General features: G+C 53.6%; 1 protein-coding gene across 10 annotated transcripts in view; it reads left to right on the forward strand.

Annotated features, from left to right (window-relative positions):
- The window catches only part of SLC39A11 (solute carrier family 39 member 11), a 363,731-nt gene extending 342,465 nt beyond the window's left edge, over window positions 1-21,266 (forward strand). For all 10 annotated transcript variants that reach the window (XM_070480055.1, XM_070480054.1, XM_070480056.1 and 7 more), the window contains 3 exons: window positions 15,103-15,201; window positions 17,842-18,000; window positions 19,625-21,266. In XM_070480055.1, the coding sequence (XP_070336156.1) occupies window positions 15,103-15,201; window positions 17,842-18,000; window positions 19,625-19,703 (337 nt within the window). In that variant the 3' untranslated portion in view covers window positions 19,704-21,266. The remainder of the gene's footprint in view (window positions 1-15,102; window positions 15,202-17,841; window positions 18,001-19,624) is intronic.
- The last annotated feature ends 221 nt before the right edge of the window (window positions 21,267-21,487 follow it).

The following is a 21,487-nucleotide window of genomic DNA, read 5'->3' on the forward strand; positions in this document are numbered from 1 at the left end:
CAGTGTTTCTGAGGGGAACAGCACAGCCATGGTGACCTGATCCAGGGATTTACCCTGCAGTACAGCGAGCTCATTGTTCTGGACACTTGGGAGTTTTTTTGGCTCCTTTGAGTTGGTTTGATGGCAGTGGGCAACTGATGGAAATTATGGGTGGGTCAAAACCTCTGCCTGGCCCCCTGCTTCCAACCACATCCTGGTCCTTAGGGGGAGCAGATATGGAAGAGAGATGCCTTCATCTAGGAGTGGGAGTTTTTGCAGTCGAATGACATACACAGAAGTACTTTGCAAAACCATGAAAGGCCATGTGAAAATTGATTTTATTAGCAGAAAAGAAATAAGAATGCTATGTGCACAGCGTAGCTGAAAGCATTGGGTTCAGACAGCCATCACCCCAGGCCACGGTCCTAAGTTCCCTGTGCAAAAAGCAGATGTGCTAAAATATTTCACATGAGGTGGTTGTGTAAAGCATCTAGCATAGGGAGAACCCATAGCAGTGCTCAAAAATGTTGGCAATGATCATATAACACAGGCATTATCTATAGTGGGCCTTCCCAGGTGGCACTAGTGGTAAAGAGCCTGCCTGCTAATGCAGGAGATGAAAGGGACTGAGGTCCGATCCCTGGGCCGGGAAGATGCCCTGGAGGAGGGCATGGCAACCTACTCCTGTATTCTTGCCTGGAGAATACCATGGACAGAGGAGCCTGGCAGGCTACAGTCCATGGCGTCGCAAAGAGTCGGGCATGACTGAAGCGACTTAGCACACGCACATAGTATCTATAATGATATTTATGTATAATAAATATAGGTTCATGAAGGCACTAAAAAGAGAGAGTAGGTCTTCTCTGTGGGTAAATTGGAAGGCTCCTGATGAGGTCTGGCAGTGAATTAGAAGATGTATACAGAAATGAGAGTTAGGGGCAACGAGTGTTCCATTGAGGAGCATAAGGGTTTGTTATTTTTCTTTATTGTAGTATAGTTGATTTAATAATATTGTGGTAGTTTATATATATGCATGTGCACATACACATATTCTTTTCCATTATAGGTTACTACAAAATATTGACTGTAGTTCCCTGCACTATACAGTGGATCCTTGTTGGTTATCTGTTTTATATGTAGTAGTGTGTGTTTGTTAATCCCAACCTCCTAATTCATCCTTCCCCTAGAGAATGTTTTTCTTTATGTTAGGTGGTGGACCACCCCTGGAGGTTTTAGAATAAAATGAGCACGGTGAGCAGGTGTCCATGCAGCCTTCTAGGGGAAAGAGAAATAGGTTTGGAGTCTGAACGCAGTTTAAATGTGCAAATGTCACTTAACCCTCCAGCCCCTGGTCTCTGGTCTGTAGGTTGAGAATTTGTATCTGCCACCTCCCACCCTGCAGCTGTCCTGGCAGGCACCTTTGAAATGGCGACTGGGACTGTTTGTGCTTTAGAAAGATCACCCGTCGTCGGTGGAGGGGGAGGATGGGGGTCGGTTGAAGGGAGAAGCAACTCGGGGCAGAGGCCGGAGTCAGGATGGGGTGAGGACCCAAGTGCAGACCCCAGCTCCGCCGCTCCTTCCCACCCCCGAGCCTCAGCCGAAACCCCCCAGCCCGCCCCCACCCCCATTTCCTCTTGATCCCGCCAGCAACCTGTTTCCTGCGGAGCCCTTTGCAAGCGATAATTATATATGCTTTCCTCTTCACTTAATTATTATCTGTCTCCTGGCAGGCGCTCTGCCCCACACCTGGGTCTGCTTCACCGCACCTGGCATCCAGGTGTTACGGATGCCCCCCCACCCCTGGATTAGTTCCCGTGGCCGCCCTAACTAATTATTGCAAACCGGGTGGCTTAAAGCAACCGAGGTGGATTGGCTCACAGCTCTGGAGGCCGGAAGTCAGTCGGGGACAGGGTGCCGGCAAGGCCACCTTCCCTCTGAGGCCTCCCGGGGAGCATCCTTCTGGGTCCCTGCCAGCTTCCGGTGGCTCCAGTGACCCCCGGCTTTCCGCAGCCTGACTCCACCTCAGGCGCACAGCAACTAGAGAAAGGCCGCATAGCAGTGAAAACCCAGCACAGACGAAAAGAACACAGTAACTAACTAAACAAAATTATTACAGAATGAATCATCTGCTCAGCGAAGATCCACAGAAGATCTTTTCCCTGCTCAGCACTGGGCCCATCCTCAGTTGGGTCAGCTGGAATCAGAGGCCACAGGGGGACATGGCTGTCATACGTGAGCCTGATGTATCCCCAGGACCTGCAGTGGCCTGGGACAACCCGTGTGCTGAAAAAGGCAAGCCACAGGGGACCCAGAGTGCAGAAGCCAAGGTTGACGGCAGCCTCATAGGGTCTGGAGGAGTGTCCCCTGAGTTATCCTTGGTCACTGTTGTTGGGACGGGCTGTGCCGCTTTGCCCCAACCCAGCACGGTGGCTCCATCGGCCTCCCTGGTCAGAGAGAATAGCCCTCTGTCCTGGCTGGCTGGCTTCTTAGCGTTTCCTGCCCCCCTTTTATGATGTGTTACTTTGCTTATAAATCGTCCGTCCGTCCCACAAGCCGGACACCTGCATCATTGATTGCTCCAGGAAGTGGTGCCACAAACGCCCCGGTGACCTCAGCTGCGGGGACCCCAGAGGCTTCCCCAGACCGAGTGAGTCCAGGAGCCCGGCCTCTGACTCATGAGCTGTCCAGGGAGCCTGGCAAATCCAGCTTCTGTTGTAGCCTGTGGATAATCCCAAACCGTTAACAGAAATTAACCCATGGCTCCTTGGGGGCCAACGCGAGAGCAGAGAAACCTCTTTTGTGAGTCACGGCAAATATTTACCCTCGAAAGCTTGATTGGGAAACTGTCTTAAGCTCTTGGGTGGCACAACCCTGGGCCTTAAAGGGCCCCTCTGCCAGCTGCGGTCTGGTGTGCAGGGTTGAAGAGGCAAGACGACTCCCTTGCCTTGAGCCTGGGAAGGGCCCCCAAGCTGCCTGACCTCAGAGAGAAAGCGTGGGGCTCGGACCTCCCCAGGGAGATGGAAGCAGTTGGCGTCACTGAGACTCTTGGGCTCCCTGACGACCACGCTTTGGTGTCCTGGCTCCGTGTTTGTAAGTGGGGTTTTCTACCGGGTCACCCCTTTGCTTCTCAGTAGAAGCTTTTATAGGCCAAGCGCGAGGTGTGACATCCTCTGCTGGCCCAGTTCTGCCCTCCACATCGCATCACATCACGTCAGCCTCGAGGAAATGCAGAAGCAGACCCAGAGCCATCATGGCAGTGGATAGCTTTCTCCTCTCTTCCGTCGGAGTGTCTTTTCTCTTTACTGTTATTATTTGCCTATTTTTGGCTGCACTGGGTCTTCGTTGCTGTTGTGGTGAGCGGGGGCCACTCTATCGTTGCAGTGTGCAGGCTTCTCGTTGCTGTGACTTCTCCTGCTGCGGAGCCTATGCTCCAGGGCAGGCAGGCTTCAGTAGCTGCGGCATGCGGGCTCCTTAGTTGCAGATCACGGGCTCAGTTGCCCCTTGGCTTGCGGGACCTTAGCTCCCGGACTAGGGATTGAACCTGAGTCCCCTGCATTGGCAGGCGGATTCCTCCCCACTGGACCACCAGTGACGTCTCAGGAGTGTCTGCTCGATCCATCCAGCCACCCATCCCTCTGTCCTTCCACCCAGGACCTATGGAGAGCTAGCTACCTGGAAAGATCCGATGAGTCTTCTGCCAACCACAGTTAATGGGCGGGGGGACGTGGCAAGTAGGAGGGAATCCCCCCACCCTGAAGATTTTTCAGGAAGCAGAGCCTTCTTGAGAAGACAGTTGACCATGTGACATGTTTTCAGTCTGAGGGTCTAGTGCCCGCACCATCCTGGACTCTAGAGCAGGAAAGGAAATAAGTCTTGTAAAGACTCCGAGCAAGGGGTCTTCTCTCAGAGGCTGGTCCCCTCGGAGGGACTAGGCACCAGTGGACCGTGTTCGTTTTGTTTTGTGTGGCCGACTTTCTGCTCTTGTTTTAAAGGAACAGATGCCTCAAGGTAATGCTATAGGTTTTACCTTGTTCGGATTTGAACTTTCACCAGGCACTGGAGATTGACTCATAAGTCAAGCAGTTATATAAATAAGAGGGTTGATAAGGAGATAGCTGAGACTCCACTGAATAAACAGCTTTCTCAGGGTGGAAATAGCCTCGTGGCCAAGTTACAGGTAATGGTCTGGACATGGAAGTTCCCCCAGACATAGTAATGGGGACACTTAGCTTTAAAAAAAACACTGTGTAAAAAGCACTTAAAAAAAAATCCTGCTGGTCCAGTGGTTAAGATTCAGACTTTTCACTGCTGTGACCCGGGTTCCATCCTTGGTTGGGGAGCTGAGATCCTGTGAGCCACAGGACATAGCCAAAAAAAAAAAAAAAAAAGATAATGTAAAGCTTTTGGTGGGGGGGCAATGAGTCTCTAAGAGTCCAGTTAGGAAGAAGTTCAAAATCAGCTTGACACACCTGTCTGCCTACACTAGGCTCTGCTCTCGACCCATCTGTAGTTTTGTAGCCGAAAGTGGGGTCTGGCTACCCGCTGTTTAAACGCCATTAAAGAAGCAAAGTTGGTGGAAAGGAAACTTTGCTTTAGTTTGGATGCTGCGGGGTGGGGGTGGTTGTGGACACCTGTCCAGAGGCTGACTCTGCCTCCCTCCCCACACTGACAATCAACAATCAGGGAGCAAGAAATTTTATAGACAGAGGGAGGGGGCCACATGCTGAAACAGCACAGTCAGCTCTGACAGTCATCTTGAAATTGGTCATCGGTGGTCTGACCAGCGTCATCTTGATTGTTTTAGGTACAGCTGTAATCTTCAGGGCCGCTTTTAGGGTCTGTTTGTTCCCATTTTCTTGAGGCCAGTTCTTTGGATTCTGGCAGCTTACGTTGTACCTACAGCCTGGTCATCGTAGTGAACTTCTCCCACCTGGTGGTGGGGTTTCAGTATCTATAAGACAACTCATATTCCCAGAATATGGCTTAGAATATTATCTACAGCCCTTGAGAAGGAACTAACTCATTGACTACATCATTATTATTATTTAGTCTCGTTTGATTTGACTGTTTTCCTTTGTTTCTGCATGTTCTCACTTCTGAGATTAAGCTTCTTTGGCTAAAGTCTGTCCACAGACAGAGGGCAGCTGGGGGACATAGGGGGCGAGGACCATAGCATCCTGCTCCATTTCAGCTTCGGGGGAAAATGGTTCTGTCTCACGTGAGGCGGAGGGTCGGCAGCGGTGATGGACGAGCAGGAGGGGACAGCAGAGCGAGGAGGATAGGCCCTCTGGCTCCTCTCCTCCCCCGCCGCCCTCGTTTGACCTCTCCTGACCCCCCACCCCCCACTCCTGCCTCCCTCCGCTCCTCTACCCACACCAGCATCATGAACACTCAAAGTCACCCTTCTAATCATGTTACGTCACAGCCCCCACCTGTCCTCAGACAAGCACCAAACCCTGAACACAAGGCTCAGCAATTCCACTCCTGTTTTCTGCCCCAAATGACCAAGACAGGTGTCCCCACGAAAACTTGTATGCCCAGCGCTATTCACAATAGCTGAAAGGCAGAAGCCATCCACATCTCCAACCGTGGATAAACGGATGAACAAAATGGGGTGGATCCACGCAATAGGATGCTGACTTAGCCATGAAAAGGAATAAAGTACTAGCACACGATGTAACGCAGATGAACTCTGGAAACACGGTGAAAAGTGAAGAAGCCACCCCCTAGAGGCCACGGGTCTCCTGCGGCCATCTCCTCCTGTTCACAGGACACTGGCCCAGAGGCTCCTTGTGAACCTGAGTCTTCCCGTGTCCCAGGTTGTCCTGGCCGGCAAGCTCTTGACCTCGTTGGCCCTGAAGCTAACAAATGTGTAGAGCCAAGCTTCCCCTGCCTACCCATCCCTGCGCCACTCATCTTTGCCGGCTGGAGGAGCTAGCAGGAAGTTCCAAGCCCCCCAAAACTACTTTCATTTGCAAAGGAGTATCAACCCTCCCTGGGTTCAGGAAGCCCAGGTCGGGTGTTGGACTGACTACGTATTCACAGACCAACCTAGACAGCATATTAACAAGCAGAGACATTACTTTGTCAACAAAGGTCCGTCTAGTCAAGGCTATGGTTTTTCCAGTAGTCATGTATGGATGTGAGAGTTGGACTATAAAGAGAGCTGAGTGTCGAAGAATTGATGCTTTTGAACTGTGGTGTTGGAGAAGACTCTTGAGAGTCTCTTGGACTGCAAGGAGATCCAACCTGTCCATCCTAAAGGAGATCAGTCCTGGGTGTTCATTGGAAGGACTGATGTTGAAGCTGAAACTCCAGTACTTCGGCCACCTCATGCGAAGAGTTGACTCATTGGAAAAGACCCTCATGCTGGGGAAGATTGAGGGCAGGAGGAGAAGGGGACGACAGAGGATGAGATGGCTGGATGGCATCACCGACTCGATGGACATGGGTTTGGGTGGACTCTGGGAGTTGGTGATGGACAGGGAGGCCTGGTGTGCTGTGGTTCATGGGGTCACAAAGAATCGGACATGACTGAGTGACTGAACTGAACTGAATCTCTTCCTGGGCATGGAGGGATGCAGGAACCAAGGGACACACACGTTCTCACTCGTGCAGACAGCCAGCAGTTTCCCACCAGAGCTCAAAGCTCCCTGTTCAGTTTGCACCAGGCGCGAGGTTCAATCCTGCTCCCTTACGGGGGAGGAGCAGGTGGTGTTCAGCTTTGAACTTGGTCCACGTGCCCCAAGGATAAGTGAAGGTACAGCTCAGTCTAAACAAGGGCCTAGGGAGGAAAAATCCCTGCTCTTTAAGTTTTGCGCTGGCCAGGAGCCAGGTGGAGCGGGCTCTGGGACTGCGGCTGCAGCGTCTGTTATTCAGCCGCGGAGCATTCAGCCCCGAAGGTCGTGCCCGGGAGATTGTCGTGCGGCTGGAAAAGAAAGGAGCCTTTCAGCCCCTCTCTCTCATTTGGCCCGCGCGGCAGCTTTGGCTGGGCCGCCCTTTCGGAGTTTCCTCTCTGCGTGATTGGTCTATGCTGTCCAGATGTGGGGAACGCGATGGTGTGGGGTTGGCGCTTCCCAGATGTGTGCCTGCAGGAAAGTGAGCTTCGGCTAAGGCGGAGGCCTGTCTCCGCAGCCCCCGGAATCCAGACAACCCACAATGCCGTCGTTGTGTGGGAGTCACAAAGCTTGGGGGTCTGGAAAAGAGCTCCTGGGGGCACCCAGGTAACCCCCTTATTGTACAGCTGGAGACGGGACCAGGGGTTCGTGACACGCTGGCTACTGACTGCCTGCAGCTGGGAGCCACCCAGACCTCAGGTTTTGCTAGAACCCATGGGCCTGTGTCTGTGCGCAGGTCTGTCTCCTCAGCGTGCACCTGGCACTCTTCTAGGTTCTTGGGGACAGACAAGGATTCCCAGCTTGTTCTGATGCCAGGTCAGATGTTGTCCAGTCACTCAGTCATGTCTAACTCTCTGCGACCCCTTGGACTGCAGCACGTCCCCGTCCTTCACTGCCTCCCGGAGTTTGCTCAAACCCATGTCCATTGAGTCAGTGATGCCATCCATCCATCTCATCCTCTGTCATCCCCTTCTCCTCTTGCCCTCAATCTTCCCCAGCATCAGGGTCTTTTCCAGTGAGTCGGCTCTTTGCATCAGGTGGCCAAAATATTGGAGCTTTGGGAGGTAGCAAATGAACAATCGACATAAAAAATAAGTATATTATACAGAAGTTTAGAAGGTAGGAGTTGCTGTCCAAAAAAAGAAAAAGAAAAATATCATTAAAGGCACATGGGAGTATCCCCAGCGTTTTTTTTTTTTTTTTTAGTAGAAAGGACACATCAAAATGGAGCAGGACCAAGTGACCTCAGTCCATCTCCTACAATCACTGTATGGAATCAGTCCTGGCAACTGAAACTAGCTGATGAGATCAAGTACACAAGAAAAAAAAAAAAAAAAGACTTAATAAAGTCATGGCCAGAGAAGTTTCTGGCTCAGTCTTTAAAAAAGGTGAAGAAATGAGCCACAGATACCTGAGAAAGAATGTTCCACTAGAAATGCCCTGAGGCGGGAGTAGCCAGGCATGTTTGAGGATGAGGAGGCGGGATACCGGAGGGAAGAGCCCGGCGAGGAGCCGTGGATGCAGAGGCCAGAGCGGGAGGGAGGGCGGCAGCTCATGGGTCCCTGGGGCCGTGGGGAGGACCTGGACTCTGCCTTCGAGGGCCGTGTGCTGCCCAGGGATGCTCTGAGCAGAGAAGCATGGCAGGCGGACACGGCGGACATGCCGAGAACGGACTCTGGAGGCACAGGACACGCAGAGAGCCCAGTCAGGAGGCTGAACTTGTTCGCCAGGGCGAGATGGTGGGGATTCCCCAGGGTCACTGGCCACGTTTCCTGCGTCTCCCCGAGAGATGGGGGGTGAGGGGACAGGGCCTGGGATCCAGTGCTGCTTCCCCAGCTGCGGGACCCCGGCTGTCCCTTTCTAGGCCTTGGTTCCTACGTCTACAGGACAGAAAATGAACTTATGCCTCCTGAGTGCAAGAAATCATAGATGCTTATAAAGGCACTTAAAAAAAAAAGTCCTTTAGAAGAAGGTGCCAAAACGCTGGAAAAGGTTATAGCGGTTTGCAGTGGTATTTTGTGTGCTGGAAAAAGCAAAATGTTTTAGTCCCAAGCCCTCCTCTAAAATGTGGAGCCTGGCTTGATGAAAGCGTTCAGTTTCCATACAGGCAGGCACATCTCAGAGACACCAGGCCCCTGCGACAAAGCGAGTCACACGAATTTTGGGGCTTCCCTGGTGCCTCAGCAGTAGAGTCCACCTGCTAAGGAAGAGATGTGGGTTCGATCCCTGGGTCGGGAAGATCCCCTGGAGAAGGAAATGGTAACCCACTCCAGAATCCTTGCCTGGAAAATGCTGTGGACAGAGGAGCCTGGTGGGTTACAGTCCGTGGGGGTCACAAAAGAGTCAGACACGACTTGGCGACTGAACGACAAGAGCAGGGCAGCCTCACACCTGTCCTGTGTGTACGCTTGGCTTACTGGCTGGGAGCCTTAGCTGGTCCAGGTCCCCGAGGCATCTCTTGGGGAGCAGAGCTCGCCTAGCCAGCTGTAGGCTCCTCTGGCTTCTGACAAGGAGCAGGGCGCAGGGGTGGCCTGAATCACTCGCCGACACCACCCTGCCTTGTGGCTTGACTTCCTGGGGCTCCTCCCCGCCCTCTTCAGGGAGGGCAGCTGACTTGAAGGGAACCGATGGGTCATCTTGTCGCTCCGGCCCGTAGCAGTAAGCCTCCCAGAACAGAAAGGAGGGGTGGGGGAAGATCCCTTGCGTGCTAAGCCAGCTCCACCGAGCAGGTAGGGCCTGCGGGGAGCACCCAGCCCCTTCCCACCTGCAGGCTCATCAAACACCTCGACAGGCAGCCCGAGTGGGAAGCCGGTGACGTCACTGCCGAGCCTGAACAATCAGGCCTTTCACAGCAGGACGATAACAATCACCCCCGTATGTAAGGGCCTGCCACGCAAGAACACACACGCTCATCACTCCTGGGAGGATCTGAAAGCCGAGGTGAAGCAGGGCTTGTCAGGAATATGCCGGTCTCCTTTCATAATCAGCCGGCCAGAGAACATAGCCCGAAGAGCTGGTCTGCGGGCTGCAAGGAGGCTCACTTGCCAGTTTTCAGAGAAACCCGTGACTCTCTCCACCGTTTCCCCAGGAGGCCTCGCCTGCAGCCCCAGAAATAACCTCTTTGTGTTCAGTCGCTAAGTCCTGTCTGACTCTTCGTGACCCCACGGACTGCAGCCCACCAGGCTCCTCTGTCCGTGGGATTCTCCAGGCAAGAATACTGGAGCGGATTGCCATTTCCTTCTCCAGGGGCTCTTCCCGTCCCAGGGATCGAACCCGTGTCTCCTGCACTGGCAAGTGGATTCTTTACCACCAGGAAGGCCAAAGTAACCCCTATACTGAGCATAGTCTGTGCTTGGGGTTCACGCAGGAATGTCCCACTGCACAACTCCAGGGGGCGCTATTCGCTGAGAACACAGTGTGCCCCCAGAATCATGCAGTGCCGCAGTTCTGAAGTCACTGCCTCCGGGACAAGGAATCAGGGCCCCAGTGGTGCTCAGGTGTTGCTTTTACCTTGAATCCCAGGAATCTGTCTTGCTGCAGCTAACGTTCCTAGGAGAGCCCACTCCACTGAGCCTGGCAATTCTCAAATAAGATGCACACGGTCGGGCGGTTTTCTTGTTCAGTCTGGCAGTTTCAGACGTTCAGTTATTTGAGGAGAAAGCAGGTTCACCTAAGCTTGCTCACTTTGGTCCGTGGTTCTCAACAGGGGACGTTTTGCAGCGTCTGCACGTGTTCCTAATTGTCACGACTGAAGGGAGGATGTTGGCATCTGGTGAGCAGAGGCCAGGGATGCTGCTGGTTACCCTGCAGTGCCCCAGATGCGCGCTCACAGCAAGGAATGGGTCCCCAACATCCAGAGCGGCAGGTCGAGGAGAAGCCAGCTGTAGGTGGGACGTTCTGACCCCCCTACCTGGAGGTCTGTGGCTAACATCACCCCCATCAGGCCTTCGCTCCTGGACTGCCAGAGTGAGCCAGAGCCCCAGCTCACTGGTCCAGGAGGCACAAGGCAGCACCTTCTCCTCCGCTGGGGCCTGGAGCCCAGATAATCATCTCTCTCCGGGATGTTCTGACGGGTCTGCCTGAGGCCCAGAAGATGAGAGACATATGGAGCCGTGGGTGCGGGTCCCCTCTGTCACTTCCCAGCTGGTCACCCTGGGGACACCTCACCTGACCCCCTTGTGCATCAGTTTCCCCATCTGTGAAATGGGGGTGACGGTGGTGGAAGACACTTAGGAGGTAGCTGCAAGTACGGAGCATGTCACCACATGCAAAATGCTTCCAACCATGCCCGACATTTAGTAACACTCCATAAATGGGCAGAGATGATTATCAGCGCTTTTGTTCTAGCCGGAGGACCTTAGTCTCCCTCCAATGGGCGTGGTAACGAGAGACAAGCCGGTTTCGGCCGCAGGTTGCTACAACAGGGTCTGTGCTGCTGCCGACACTTGCCGAGAGCTTTCCCCAAGTTCAAGGCCAGAGGATTTTGGTTTTTTTGGCCACCTGGCAAGCCAGATTTTAGTTCCCTGACTAGGGATCAAACTGGCACCCTCCACAGTGAAAGCTCTCAGAGTCTTAACCAAAGGACCACCAGGAACATTCTTAAGTGAAAGGTTTGAGTGGAGACGGCTAAGGCATGGATTTCAAGGGAAACCTCTCCAAGGTTCTCATTCAGCATAGGGGTCAGCCTCCAGACATGGGTGGAGACCCTGGGATGGAACCTCAGGCTTGGCCCTTGGGGAGACCACTGGGGCGGAGCTGAGGCTTTGTCCTGAAGAGCCAGCAAGCTTAGCTGCATGGGGAGAAGTCTTAGAAGATGATGCCAAGGAGAGATGGGCCATGACTCCAGAGCATTTTCTGTTCTTGTTTGTGCCCTGTGGCTTTAAATTGGGGTGGGGGAGAGAAGGGTAGGCCTGGACTGCCCTGCCCTAAAATCTCACACTTGCTTACATTGCCCATTCTTCCTGATGGAAAAGCACCTCCCCATCTCTCTCTAGCTACTGAAAGGCTCCCCATCCTTCAAAGTGCACCTTGAATGTCACCTTCTCCAGGAAGGATTCCCAGATTCCCTTTCTCGGCCAGAATCATTTCTCTCCATGGGCTTTGTGCTTTCTTCATGGCCTTTGGCCAGATGCTGTCCTGGAGTCATTTGTAAGTGGGTCTCTTCATCCTCCATTAGACTGTAAACTCCTGGAAGATGTGGGGCCCTTCCTGACATCTCCGTGTTCCGTGTGTGTGTGTGAGCTCTCCCACGTGGCTGGGGCCCAGGGCTGGATTCTGGAGTCACTACTGAAAAGCGAGTCCCCACTGGCTGCCAGCCGCTATCTCCAGCCTTGGCTCTGACTCGGAGGTCACAGAATCCGGAAGGGTGAGGAGCGTGAGCTGGAGGAGGAATTCGTGTGAGGTCAGAAAGATCACCGGGCTGTGGACACTTTCACGGTGTCCCGTCCCCGCTGGCCAGCCTAGGTCCCCGCTGCTCCCAAGTCAGCCCTGAGGGAGGGGCCCTGGCTTCCCCACTTCTCCTTCGCACCTGGACACATGGAGGCCGTGATCCTCTGTCACTTCTATTTTTGCCTGTGTTGGGTCTTCACTGCTGCGTTGCCTTTTCTCTAGCGGCGGTGCAAGGTCTTATGGTGGTGCCTTCTCTTGCTTCTCTGGGCTTCCCTGGGGGCTCAGATGGTAAAGAATCCGCTTGCAATGCAGGAGACACAGGTTCGATCCCTGGGTGGGGAAGATCCCCTGCAGGAGGAAATGGCTACCCGCTCCAGCATTCTTGCCTGGAGAATCCCATGGACAGAGGAACCTGGCGGGCTGCAGTCCAGGGACTGCAAAGAGTTGAACACAACTGAGCGGCAAACACCCTCTTGCGGCAGAGCAGTTTCCAGGGTGTTCAGGCTCGTAGTTTGGACGCACAGGCTCCAAAGCACAGGCTCAGTAGTGGTGGCGCACGGGCTTAGCTGTCCCACAGCACGTGGGGTCTTCCCTGATCGGAGATCAGACCAGTGTCCCCTGCATTGGCAGGCGGGCTCTTCACCACTGAGCCCCAGGGAAGCTCCCCCATCATTTTTGTCCACGCATCCTCTGTCCTCGATGACCCTCCCCTGTGATGCTCCTGCCGTTTCCCAGGATCCCCTCCAGCACCCCCACCCCAGTCTGCAGGCCAATGGATGCAGTCACAAGTGGCTCCTGGTGTCCTTGGCTCCCAGCAGGGCAGGGGCTCCTGAGATGGAGGTGGGCGTGGCCACCATCCTCACCATCAGCATCCCTTTTGATGACTTCTTAGGCCAGTGGCTCTCAACACTGTTAGCACATTCCTCAAGTCTACAGACCCAGTGCCTGACCCCATCATTCTTCAGAATCTCCCCCTGGTGTGGGCGGGTGCGGGGCCGGGGGGGGGGGGGGTTGGTTAATTTCTGAACTGATGCAAGTGGAGAAGCAGAAGAGAGAGTGTGGAGGGGACTGAACCTTTCCATTGGGTCACCCCCACAGGTGCCCAGGACACAGCGTCCACGGGAACCTGATGCCCTGACGTGTGTATACAGAGGGCAGCCAGGTTAAGAAGGGATGGCTACAAAGGTGGGGAGGGCAGAGCCACTGTGGTCCAGCCCGTGCTGTGGCTGAAGGAGCCCAGCTGCACTCGGGAGCGAATCCATGGTGCTAGCAGGATCCCGAGGGTGCGGTACCTGGTTGGGCTGCCAGCCCCGTGCCAGAGATGGGGCAGGGCCCCGGGAATACAGCCGGCCGGGCGTAGAAGAATGGGGTTTCTGTGCTGCTTATCAGGATGGTGGCTCCCAGGCAGGGTGTAGAGGAGGAGGTTCCACAGTCTGCCCGCCTGGCCGATGGCTGCAGTCAGGCCCAAGTCATGGGGAGGACTTTGAACAGACGGAGCCCCACATCTGACTCACTGGCGACAGGAGGCAGCCACTCCCTCCCTGGCTAGGTCTGGGGTGAGTCCTGTGCCTGCCTGTGGACGAGGGGGATGGATGATGGCCTGGGACCACGAGCCAGCCGCAGAGTGCCCTCAGACAGGGGATGTGAGAGCTGGACAGGCACCTTGACCTTCCTCATTGAAAAAAACCTTGTTGTATGGATGTGTGTGTTCAGTTGCTCAGTCGTGTCCAACTTTGCAACCCCATAAACTGTAGTCTGCCGGGCTCCTCAGTCCGTGGAATTTTCCAGGCAAGGAAACTGGAAGGGGTTGCCATTTCCTTCTCCGGGAGATCTTCCCAACCCAGCGATCGAAGCCGCGTCTCCTGCATCAGCCGGCAGATGCTTCACTGCTGCGTCACCGGATGGCTGAGTGGGCTGAGGGTGCAGCCGGCTGCTGGCTGACAGCACTCCCTGGCCACTGTCCAGAGCTGATGACCGGATTCCCACCGGCAGCAAGGTGGACGGACATGAGCAAACTGACCAGAAAGCCAAGGAACGGCGGTGTTTCCCTTTCTCCTCCAGTCCATTCACGACTCCCTCGGGCCACGTCCCAGCACTGCCTGCCAAATGGCATCCACATCTCAAACCCTGGAGACCTTCAGTGACCAGATGAGCCCTGGTGGAAGGGCTGCCCTGCGAACCTGTCCAGCCGGGGTACAGTCTCGTCTGGGGAGGCACCCTAAGACTGCCTTCCCGTTGCATTCAGCCTGACCCGCTTTCCCCCCTGTTGTGCCGTTCCATCTTCTGCCAGTGGACATTCAGTTTCGCTGCAGTAGTTGGCTGCCTGTGGAATGAGGGCTCCTAGTGTATGTGGGTGGCTGGGGGTTTCCCCCAAGGGTCATGGAGTACCTTTGTCCCGTCTCTTTCTGTTTCTCCCTCCCTTCCACTCCAATGCCTGCTCTGGGTGCAAAGCAGGCTCTCCAGGCTTGGCTACAACCAAATGACCAATTCACAGAGCCCAGGCAGGAGGGCAGAGGGTCACCAGAAGTGCAGTGTTAGCTGCAGCCCGGCTTGCGGAGGCCGTGAGGAAGCCCAGCCCAGCCCCTGATCTGTGTCCCCATCACAGTCTGTGGCCGAACCTCCTCATCCCGTTTCTGAAGTTGTTTCTCAACACAAATGTGACCTGTCCATCTTCAGGCCGTAAGGGAAGACCACCCCATAGAGGCAGGGAATCAGGTCACTGGGTGAGGACAGCCCCTCATGGTGGATGTCGTCATCCCCACGTGACCCCTTCCGTGTTCCACACGAGGGTCTGAGGTGTGGAAGTGAGGTGGTTTGTGAAGAGCCGTGTGGGTAAGTGGTGGACGCGGGTTCTCCTGACACCCAGCCAGTGCGCCCCGAGCTGTGCTGTAATGTCCGTCAGCCCGGAGCGGCTCCAGAGACCCGGGGCAGCTTGAAGTGGGGAGGATCCTCATCCCCCTCCTCTTCGCTCTAGCCCTTCCCCATCCTTCACCCGTCACAGGGATCTACCCGCACCTCTGACGCCAAAGGAGGGCGTTGCTCAGAGGCCAGGGGCACCCGTCCCTCTGGGTGCTCCGCTCTGGACGTCCACCTTTCACGCGCCTCCTTGGTCTTTCAGGAATTTAGCCCTTGGAATTGGGATCCAGAACTTCCCGGAGGGCCTCGCTGTCAGCCTGCCCTTGCGAGGGGCTGGATTCTCCACCTGGAGAGCCTTCTGGTAAGTGCTACAAACATCGGCATCAGGGGCCAGGGCCGGGTCTGCGGTGGCGCTCAGGGCAATCCTCCCGCCGGCTTCTCTCTTCGAGAGCAACCTCTTCCCTCCCGGAAGTAAACCTGGAGTTTAACCTCTTCCGGCCCGGAAGTGAACCTGGAGCTTCCGGAAGCACCGGCCATCTGGTTGGGTCCTGCACCCCCAAGGCTCATCCCTTGACCTTCAGCCCCCAGGACCAGCCGTGTTTCCTATTTTCAAAAGCCCTCCAGGGATAGCCACGCCCACTCAGGGTGGGGTTTTCTCCCCTGCTGGTGGGAAGACCCGAGGCAGCTCTGCCGTCCACGGGCCCTGTCACAGCCCTGGGTGGGCTCACTCACCCCAGTCTGTCCCCAGGGGTCATCACATCAGCTCCCGTCATGACCCTTGTTGAGGTGAGGACCACGGTTCTCTCAGCAGCACCTGGGCCAGTGAAGCCCGCGGTGCTCACGCTTGATGTTTTCATAATCCCCAAAGGGCTTCCCAGGTGGCTCAGTGGGAAAGAACCCGCCTGCCAATGCAGGAGACGCAGGTTCGATCCCTGGGTCAGGAAGATCCCCTAGAGGAGGAAATGGCAGCTCACTCCAGTATTCTTGCTGGAGAATCCCATGGACAGAGGATCCTGGTGAGCTACAGTCCATGGGGTTGCAAAGAGACACAACTGAGTGACTAAACAAAGGGCTTTCCAGTCTGTCTCCAACTTTTACCTTTTCAGTGACCTGTAAGGTGCGTCCCCAGGCTTCCGAGGAGGGGGCCGGGGGCCCAAGGTGTCAGATAATCAGCTCATCATGTGGTGGTGCCAAGGCTGCCGTTTCTTCTGCCCACAGGGCCCCAAGCCTCAGGACGCCTCTTGGTGAAAGCAGTTGCCACTCTAGAATGTTTGCTGAGAGCTTTACAGGACTGCTAACAACAGATAAAAAGCAGCTTCTGTTTTATAGGGGCTTATGACTTATAAGTTCTTGGATATACTTTAGTCACTTTATTTCCGTCATTATCATCTCTTCCTCTGTTGTGGGAGATGACGGAACAGAGCTTTTGAGGGAAGGACAGAGCACGATGACCCTAGAGATTTTTTTCAAATGTCAGTTCCCTACGCCTGAGAGCCGTGAGTGTCATTCATACAGAAGGTCTGGGGCTGCAGAGGGGCGGGAAGAGGGCGCCTGTGGTCAGTGTCCAGACCCTGAGATGAAAGTTTCTGTTTAAAACTGGACACGCTCAAGAGCTGCAGATGGTGCTCCGAGCATGCAAGCGCGGAGCAGGAAGCAATGGCTCCTTCGAGGATGCTGCGGTGCAGACGGTGTCTCCCCCACGCCCTCCATCTGTTCCTGGTCAGGGGAAGCAGGGGCTGGGTGCTGGGAATTCACAGTCCTAGCCTGTCCTCTGGGGGGGGGGGGGGCGGGAGGAGAGGTTGTCCCTCACCCCCATTTTACAGATGAAAGGACTGGGGCTCAGAGCCAGATGCCCACAGAGAGGACAGGAGGAAAGATGTCCCAGCACCTTGTGTACTGATGATCAGCCCATACAGGTGTCTCTTACTGGTGGGACTCAGCCATGGGGCTCAGGTGCGGGCTTATCTCTGGGCACCGAATTCTCAGGGCTCGTGGGGGCTGCTGTTTTAATAGAGCTCATGGGATTCCAGCCTCCAGACACCCTTGAGCTCAGATAAAGGGTGTTTTCCAAAGGAAAAATCTCACCTTAATCCAAGGAGGGGAGTTTGTGGGGAGAGGCCCTCACTCTATACCTGGCCAGGTAGGTCCACCTTGTGGGCAGGGGTCGGCGGGTGTGGCTCCTTCAGAAGGGGTGCCGTTGTGGCCGGAACCCCCAACACACCAAGCACCACCCAAGTCCTTGGGAAGTGTCTGCCCCACTCCTCCCCGTCAGTGTCCTAGCCTTCAGAGGACAACGTAGCCCTCAGCTGGTGACCGGCTGGCGGTGTAACATGTGGTGTGTCCATACAATGGGATATTGTGCAATCATCAAAGGGATGAAGTCCACTTGTTACAACAGGGATGCACCTTGAAAACCGGGTGCTTAGTGAAATAAGCCAGTAAAAAGGATCACCCATTGTCTGACTCCATTTATAGCAAACATCCAGAGAGGGTAAATCCCTAGAGACAAAAAGTAGATTAGCGGTGGTCAGGGGATGGGGGTAGGGAGGAACAGGGAGTGGCTGCCAGTGGGTATGAGGTTTGTTTTGGGGGGTAATGGAAACGGTCTGGAATTGGATCATGTGGAAATTGTTGCCCAACCTCATGAATACACTGAAAACCACTGAACTGTACACATTCAGTGGGTGCGCCATTCGCCATTCCGTAGGTAGGCGAATTCTATCTCAATAAGGCTGTTATTTTAAGAAGACAATGTGGGAAACTTAAAACTCTAAAATAAACCTGGGAGGGGGTGTCTACGGTGACTGTGTAATAATAGGGAGCTGGGAAAGCAGACAGAGGTGGTGTTAGTAAAAACAACACACAATGAGGTGGTTTTGCCCAGCGATGCAGGATCTGACGTGGAGGACAATGCATCCCTTTTGCAGAGCCGAGGCAGCCCGCGGAGCACGCGGGGTGTCCGCCCGAGCCTCCCCGTGGGGACGCGTCTGTTCTCTCCTAGGTACGGGCAGCTCAGCGGCATGGTGGAGCCTCTGGCCGGGGTCTTCGGCGCCTTCGCGGTGGTGCTGGCCGAGCCCATCCTGCCTTACGCGCTGGCCTTTGCTGCCGGCGCCATGGTCTACGTGATTATGGATGACATCATCCCCGAGGCCCAGATCAGGTGAGAGCCGCCCCGCCCCACCCGGCCTGGTCTCCATCCCAGCCCCGCCCCCAGCATCTGCCCTGCCTTTATTGGCCCCTCTTTCCTTCACCTCCACCTCTTCAGGCCCCTTCCCAAGGTCATCTCCACCCTCTCCTCGACTGGCTTCTTTGAAACAGAAAGAGGAGTAACGGGGTGGAGAGTCGGAGGACCTGATATCAAGCCCCGCCCTCCACCCCCAAAGACACAGAACACTGCTTTGTATATTCTCTCTCTATCTCTGTCTCTCTAGATTTCACTGGGGCTGGAAAGGGGGGAGGTGAGCTCCACAATGTTGACCACAGCTGCCCTCCAGGTCTTCATTGTCAGCTATAGGCCAGGTGTTTTGGGGGGGGGGGGGCGGATCCCTGCCTTTATTTCCTTTCGGTTTTCCTAGCAGAATGATTTTGAGGCTGGTTTACAAGGTCAGGTGACATAATGTCTTCAGAAAGTCACTGCCGCTCTTTATTATTCAAGCATGGATTCCTGAGCCCTCAAGGTGACCTTGAGAAAGTCACTTCTCCACACCTCCGTTTTCTCACCAGGAAAATGGGGATGATGACAGAACTGACCTCATCTGTCGGCCCTCAGGGTTTACATGAGTTAGTTTACCTGGCATGTAGAGTTAGTCGCTCAGTCGTGTCCAACTCTTTGCAACCGCATGGAGAGTAGACTGCCAGGCTCCTCTGTCCATGAAATTTCCAGGCAAAAGTACTGTAGTGGGTTCCCATGCCCTTCTCCAGGGAATCTTCCCAACGCAGGGATCAAACTCAGGTCTCCTGCTTTGCAAGCAGCTTCTTTACCATCTGAACCACCATAGTAAGCCCTACGAAATGTTACTTGTCATTATTGGGGACTTCCCAGGTGGCACTAGTGGTAAAGAATCTGCCTGCCTATACAGGAGACATAAAAGACACAGGTTCGATCCCTGGATCTGAAGGATCCCCTGGAGGAGGGCATGGCAGCCCACTCCAGTGTTCTTGCCTGGAGAATCCCATGGACAGAGGAGCCTGGCGGGCTTCAGTTCACGGGGTCGCAAAGAGTCAGACACGACTGAAGCGACTTAGCAGGCATGCTTGTCAATATTACTACTTTTTATTGAAATATAGTTAATTTACAATGTTGTATTGGTTTCAAGTGTACAGCAGAGTGATTCATTTTTACATATTTATATATTCTTTTTTGGGTTTTCTTTTTTTAAGTTTTTTTAAGCCAAATTTATTTTATTTATTTTAATTTTTGGCTGTACCCTGTAGTGTGTGGGATCTTAGTTCCCCAACCAAGGATCGAACCTGCACACCCTGCTTTGGGTGATAGCATCTTAACCACTGGACCTCTGGGGACGTCCCTCAGATTCTTTTCATTGCAGGTTGTTATGAGATGTTGAATATAGTTCCCTGTGCCCTACAGTAGGTCCTTGCTGTTTATCTGTTGTATATATAGTAGTGTGTATCTGTTAACCCCAAGTCAATATTGTTGTTGTTACTATTATTATGAACAGGAGTGGTGTGTTTCCCCAGGAACTGGACACTGGAGGATGCTGTCAGCTTGGACGCTGTCCCACGCTGCATCGAGGTCTCACCCTCTGCCTTTCCTTCCCTCTTAGTGGTAACGGCAAACTGGCGTCCTGGGCCTCCATCCTGGGCTTCGTGGTGATGATGTCGTTGGACGTCGGTCTGGGCTAGTGCCGAGATGCTTCGGACCCCAGGAACGTCAGCACGAGGAGACGGCCACCGTTGGCTTCGGCAGGACCAGCCTCTTTTCTTCACATCCAAACGTTTTCCTTCTTCTCCTTTTTCATCTCATTACCTTGATTGACTCTGATTAAAATATGACACTTTTTAGATTTCTTTTGAGGGAGATAGTGGTTTTATTTGGAATTTCAAGCAGGCCCAGAACTACAGATTTTTGCTTGGCCACTACGTAGAATCTTTCTTCAATGGCATAACCACGGACACGCAGATCAGGGAAATCTTTTGTACCTTCAGTCGCCCTCGCTAGACTTAACACAAGTTCCTCAAGGTCACCTCTAGAAGCAAGAGAGAAGTCTCCTAAGCATCTTTGCCTAGTGACTCAGAAAGGCCAGGACAGCTCTTATCCGTCCTTCCTGCTCTTTTACCACTGACCCTCTGTCCATCAAGACTGGAACAGGAGCATCATGGACAAAGCAACCCAGGGCGGAACACACCTTCCTCTTTCTCCCCCACGGGGGATGCTGCACGGAAGGAGGCGCAGACGAAGGGAAGAAAATCAGCTGGTCTTTTCTTTTTCTCTTTTTCTGACGGCAAAGATTGGCACTGTCGAAGTTAAGGGAATCAGGACAACTGTGGATGCACAGTGAGCCATGTGAACCAAGGACAGAGTGGCACTCTGATTCGAGAGCTCAGCTCTCTCTAGATTCCAAGAGCAACTCATTCTGCCAGGGTCTCCAAGTCCCCCAGACGTGTGTTTTCATAAGCTTTTAGCCTTCATTTTTCTAAGAGCCTTGGGGACACCAGCAAAGTGCTGGAACTCAACCCCTTCATTTACTTTCTGAGGGAGTCACTGAAGCTCGTCTAAGTGAATATAAGACTGGGTCCTCCTCCTTTGACTATTTGGTAATTTGTAACCTGACTCAGACCTCCTAAGCAGTTTTACTGGATTTTAGTCAGAAAACTCAGGATGAGACAGGAAGAAGGGTAGAATAACAAGAGGTATTTTTTACATTTCCCCTTTAAAGTAAATTTTAGCCAAGTCATTGTTCTAAAATGACCCCTAAAGAATGAGATTTGAATGAGACTTGAAGCCAGTCTACTCCCTGATATATACACACAGCTTCTCCTGCAGGGGTGGCATATCTTGTCTACTTCAAACATAGCTGAGGCCTGCCGTCCTCGCTGGTCCAAGGCGCACAGGGGACCTTGAGTGGGTTCTGCTGACAAGGCAGGCAACCCAAGAGCCAGGTTTTAAGGCATTGTGTGGTCAAGGCCCACCCCAGGTTGACATATCTCATCACTTCCAAGGGTGGATACACTGTTCTGGGAATGCCCTGTGCTGGATCTATGTACCTTCTTCCAGAGCACTGATGATCAACATTGAAGACACATTCAGAAGTTTGATTGGTGGAGATTCATTGGTTTGGTGGTTGGCATATAGATGTTTTTAAAAGTCTTTGTAACAGAGTTCTATATAATGCAGACTTCTTTCTGATGGACAAGACCTCATAACTGTGATTAATACCAATAAAGGGGATATTGTTGTGGATGACCTATGCTGTGTCCAGTCCTTCTCAAAGCTGCCTCTTTCCGGTAGATAATATGAGAGCTAACTAGAGTTAGTCCTAGCATCTGCCCTGCCCATCACCACGAGAAAAAAAGGAAAGAGCTCAGAAGAAAAGGGAAGAGCTAGCTAGATGCACAGTTGCAGACAACAGCGTCCAACTCCAGTTTGCTTAGACAAAGAATTTAATGGAGGGTTATCAGGGAGCTCA

The sequence above is a fragment of the Odocoileus virginianus genome, chromosome 17, assembly GCF_023699985.2.
Source record: "Odocoileus virginianus isolate 20LAN1187 ecotype Illinois chromosome 17, Ovbor_1.2, whole genome shotgun sequence".
Classification (NCBI taxonomy): Eukaryota; Metazoa; Chordata; class Mammalia; order Artiodactyla; family Cervidae; genus Odocoileus; species Odocoileus virginianus.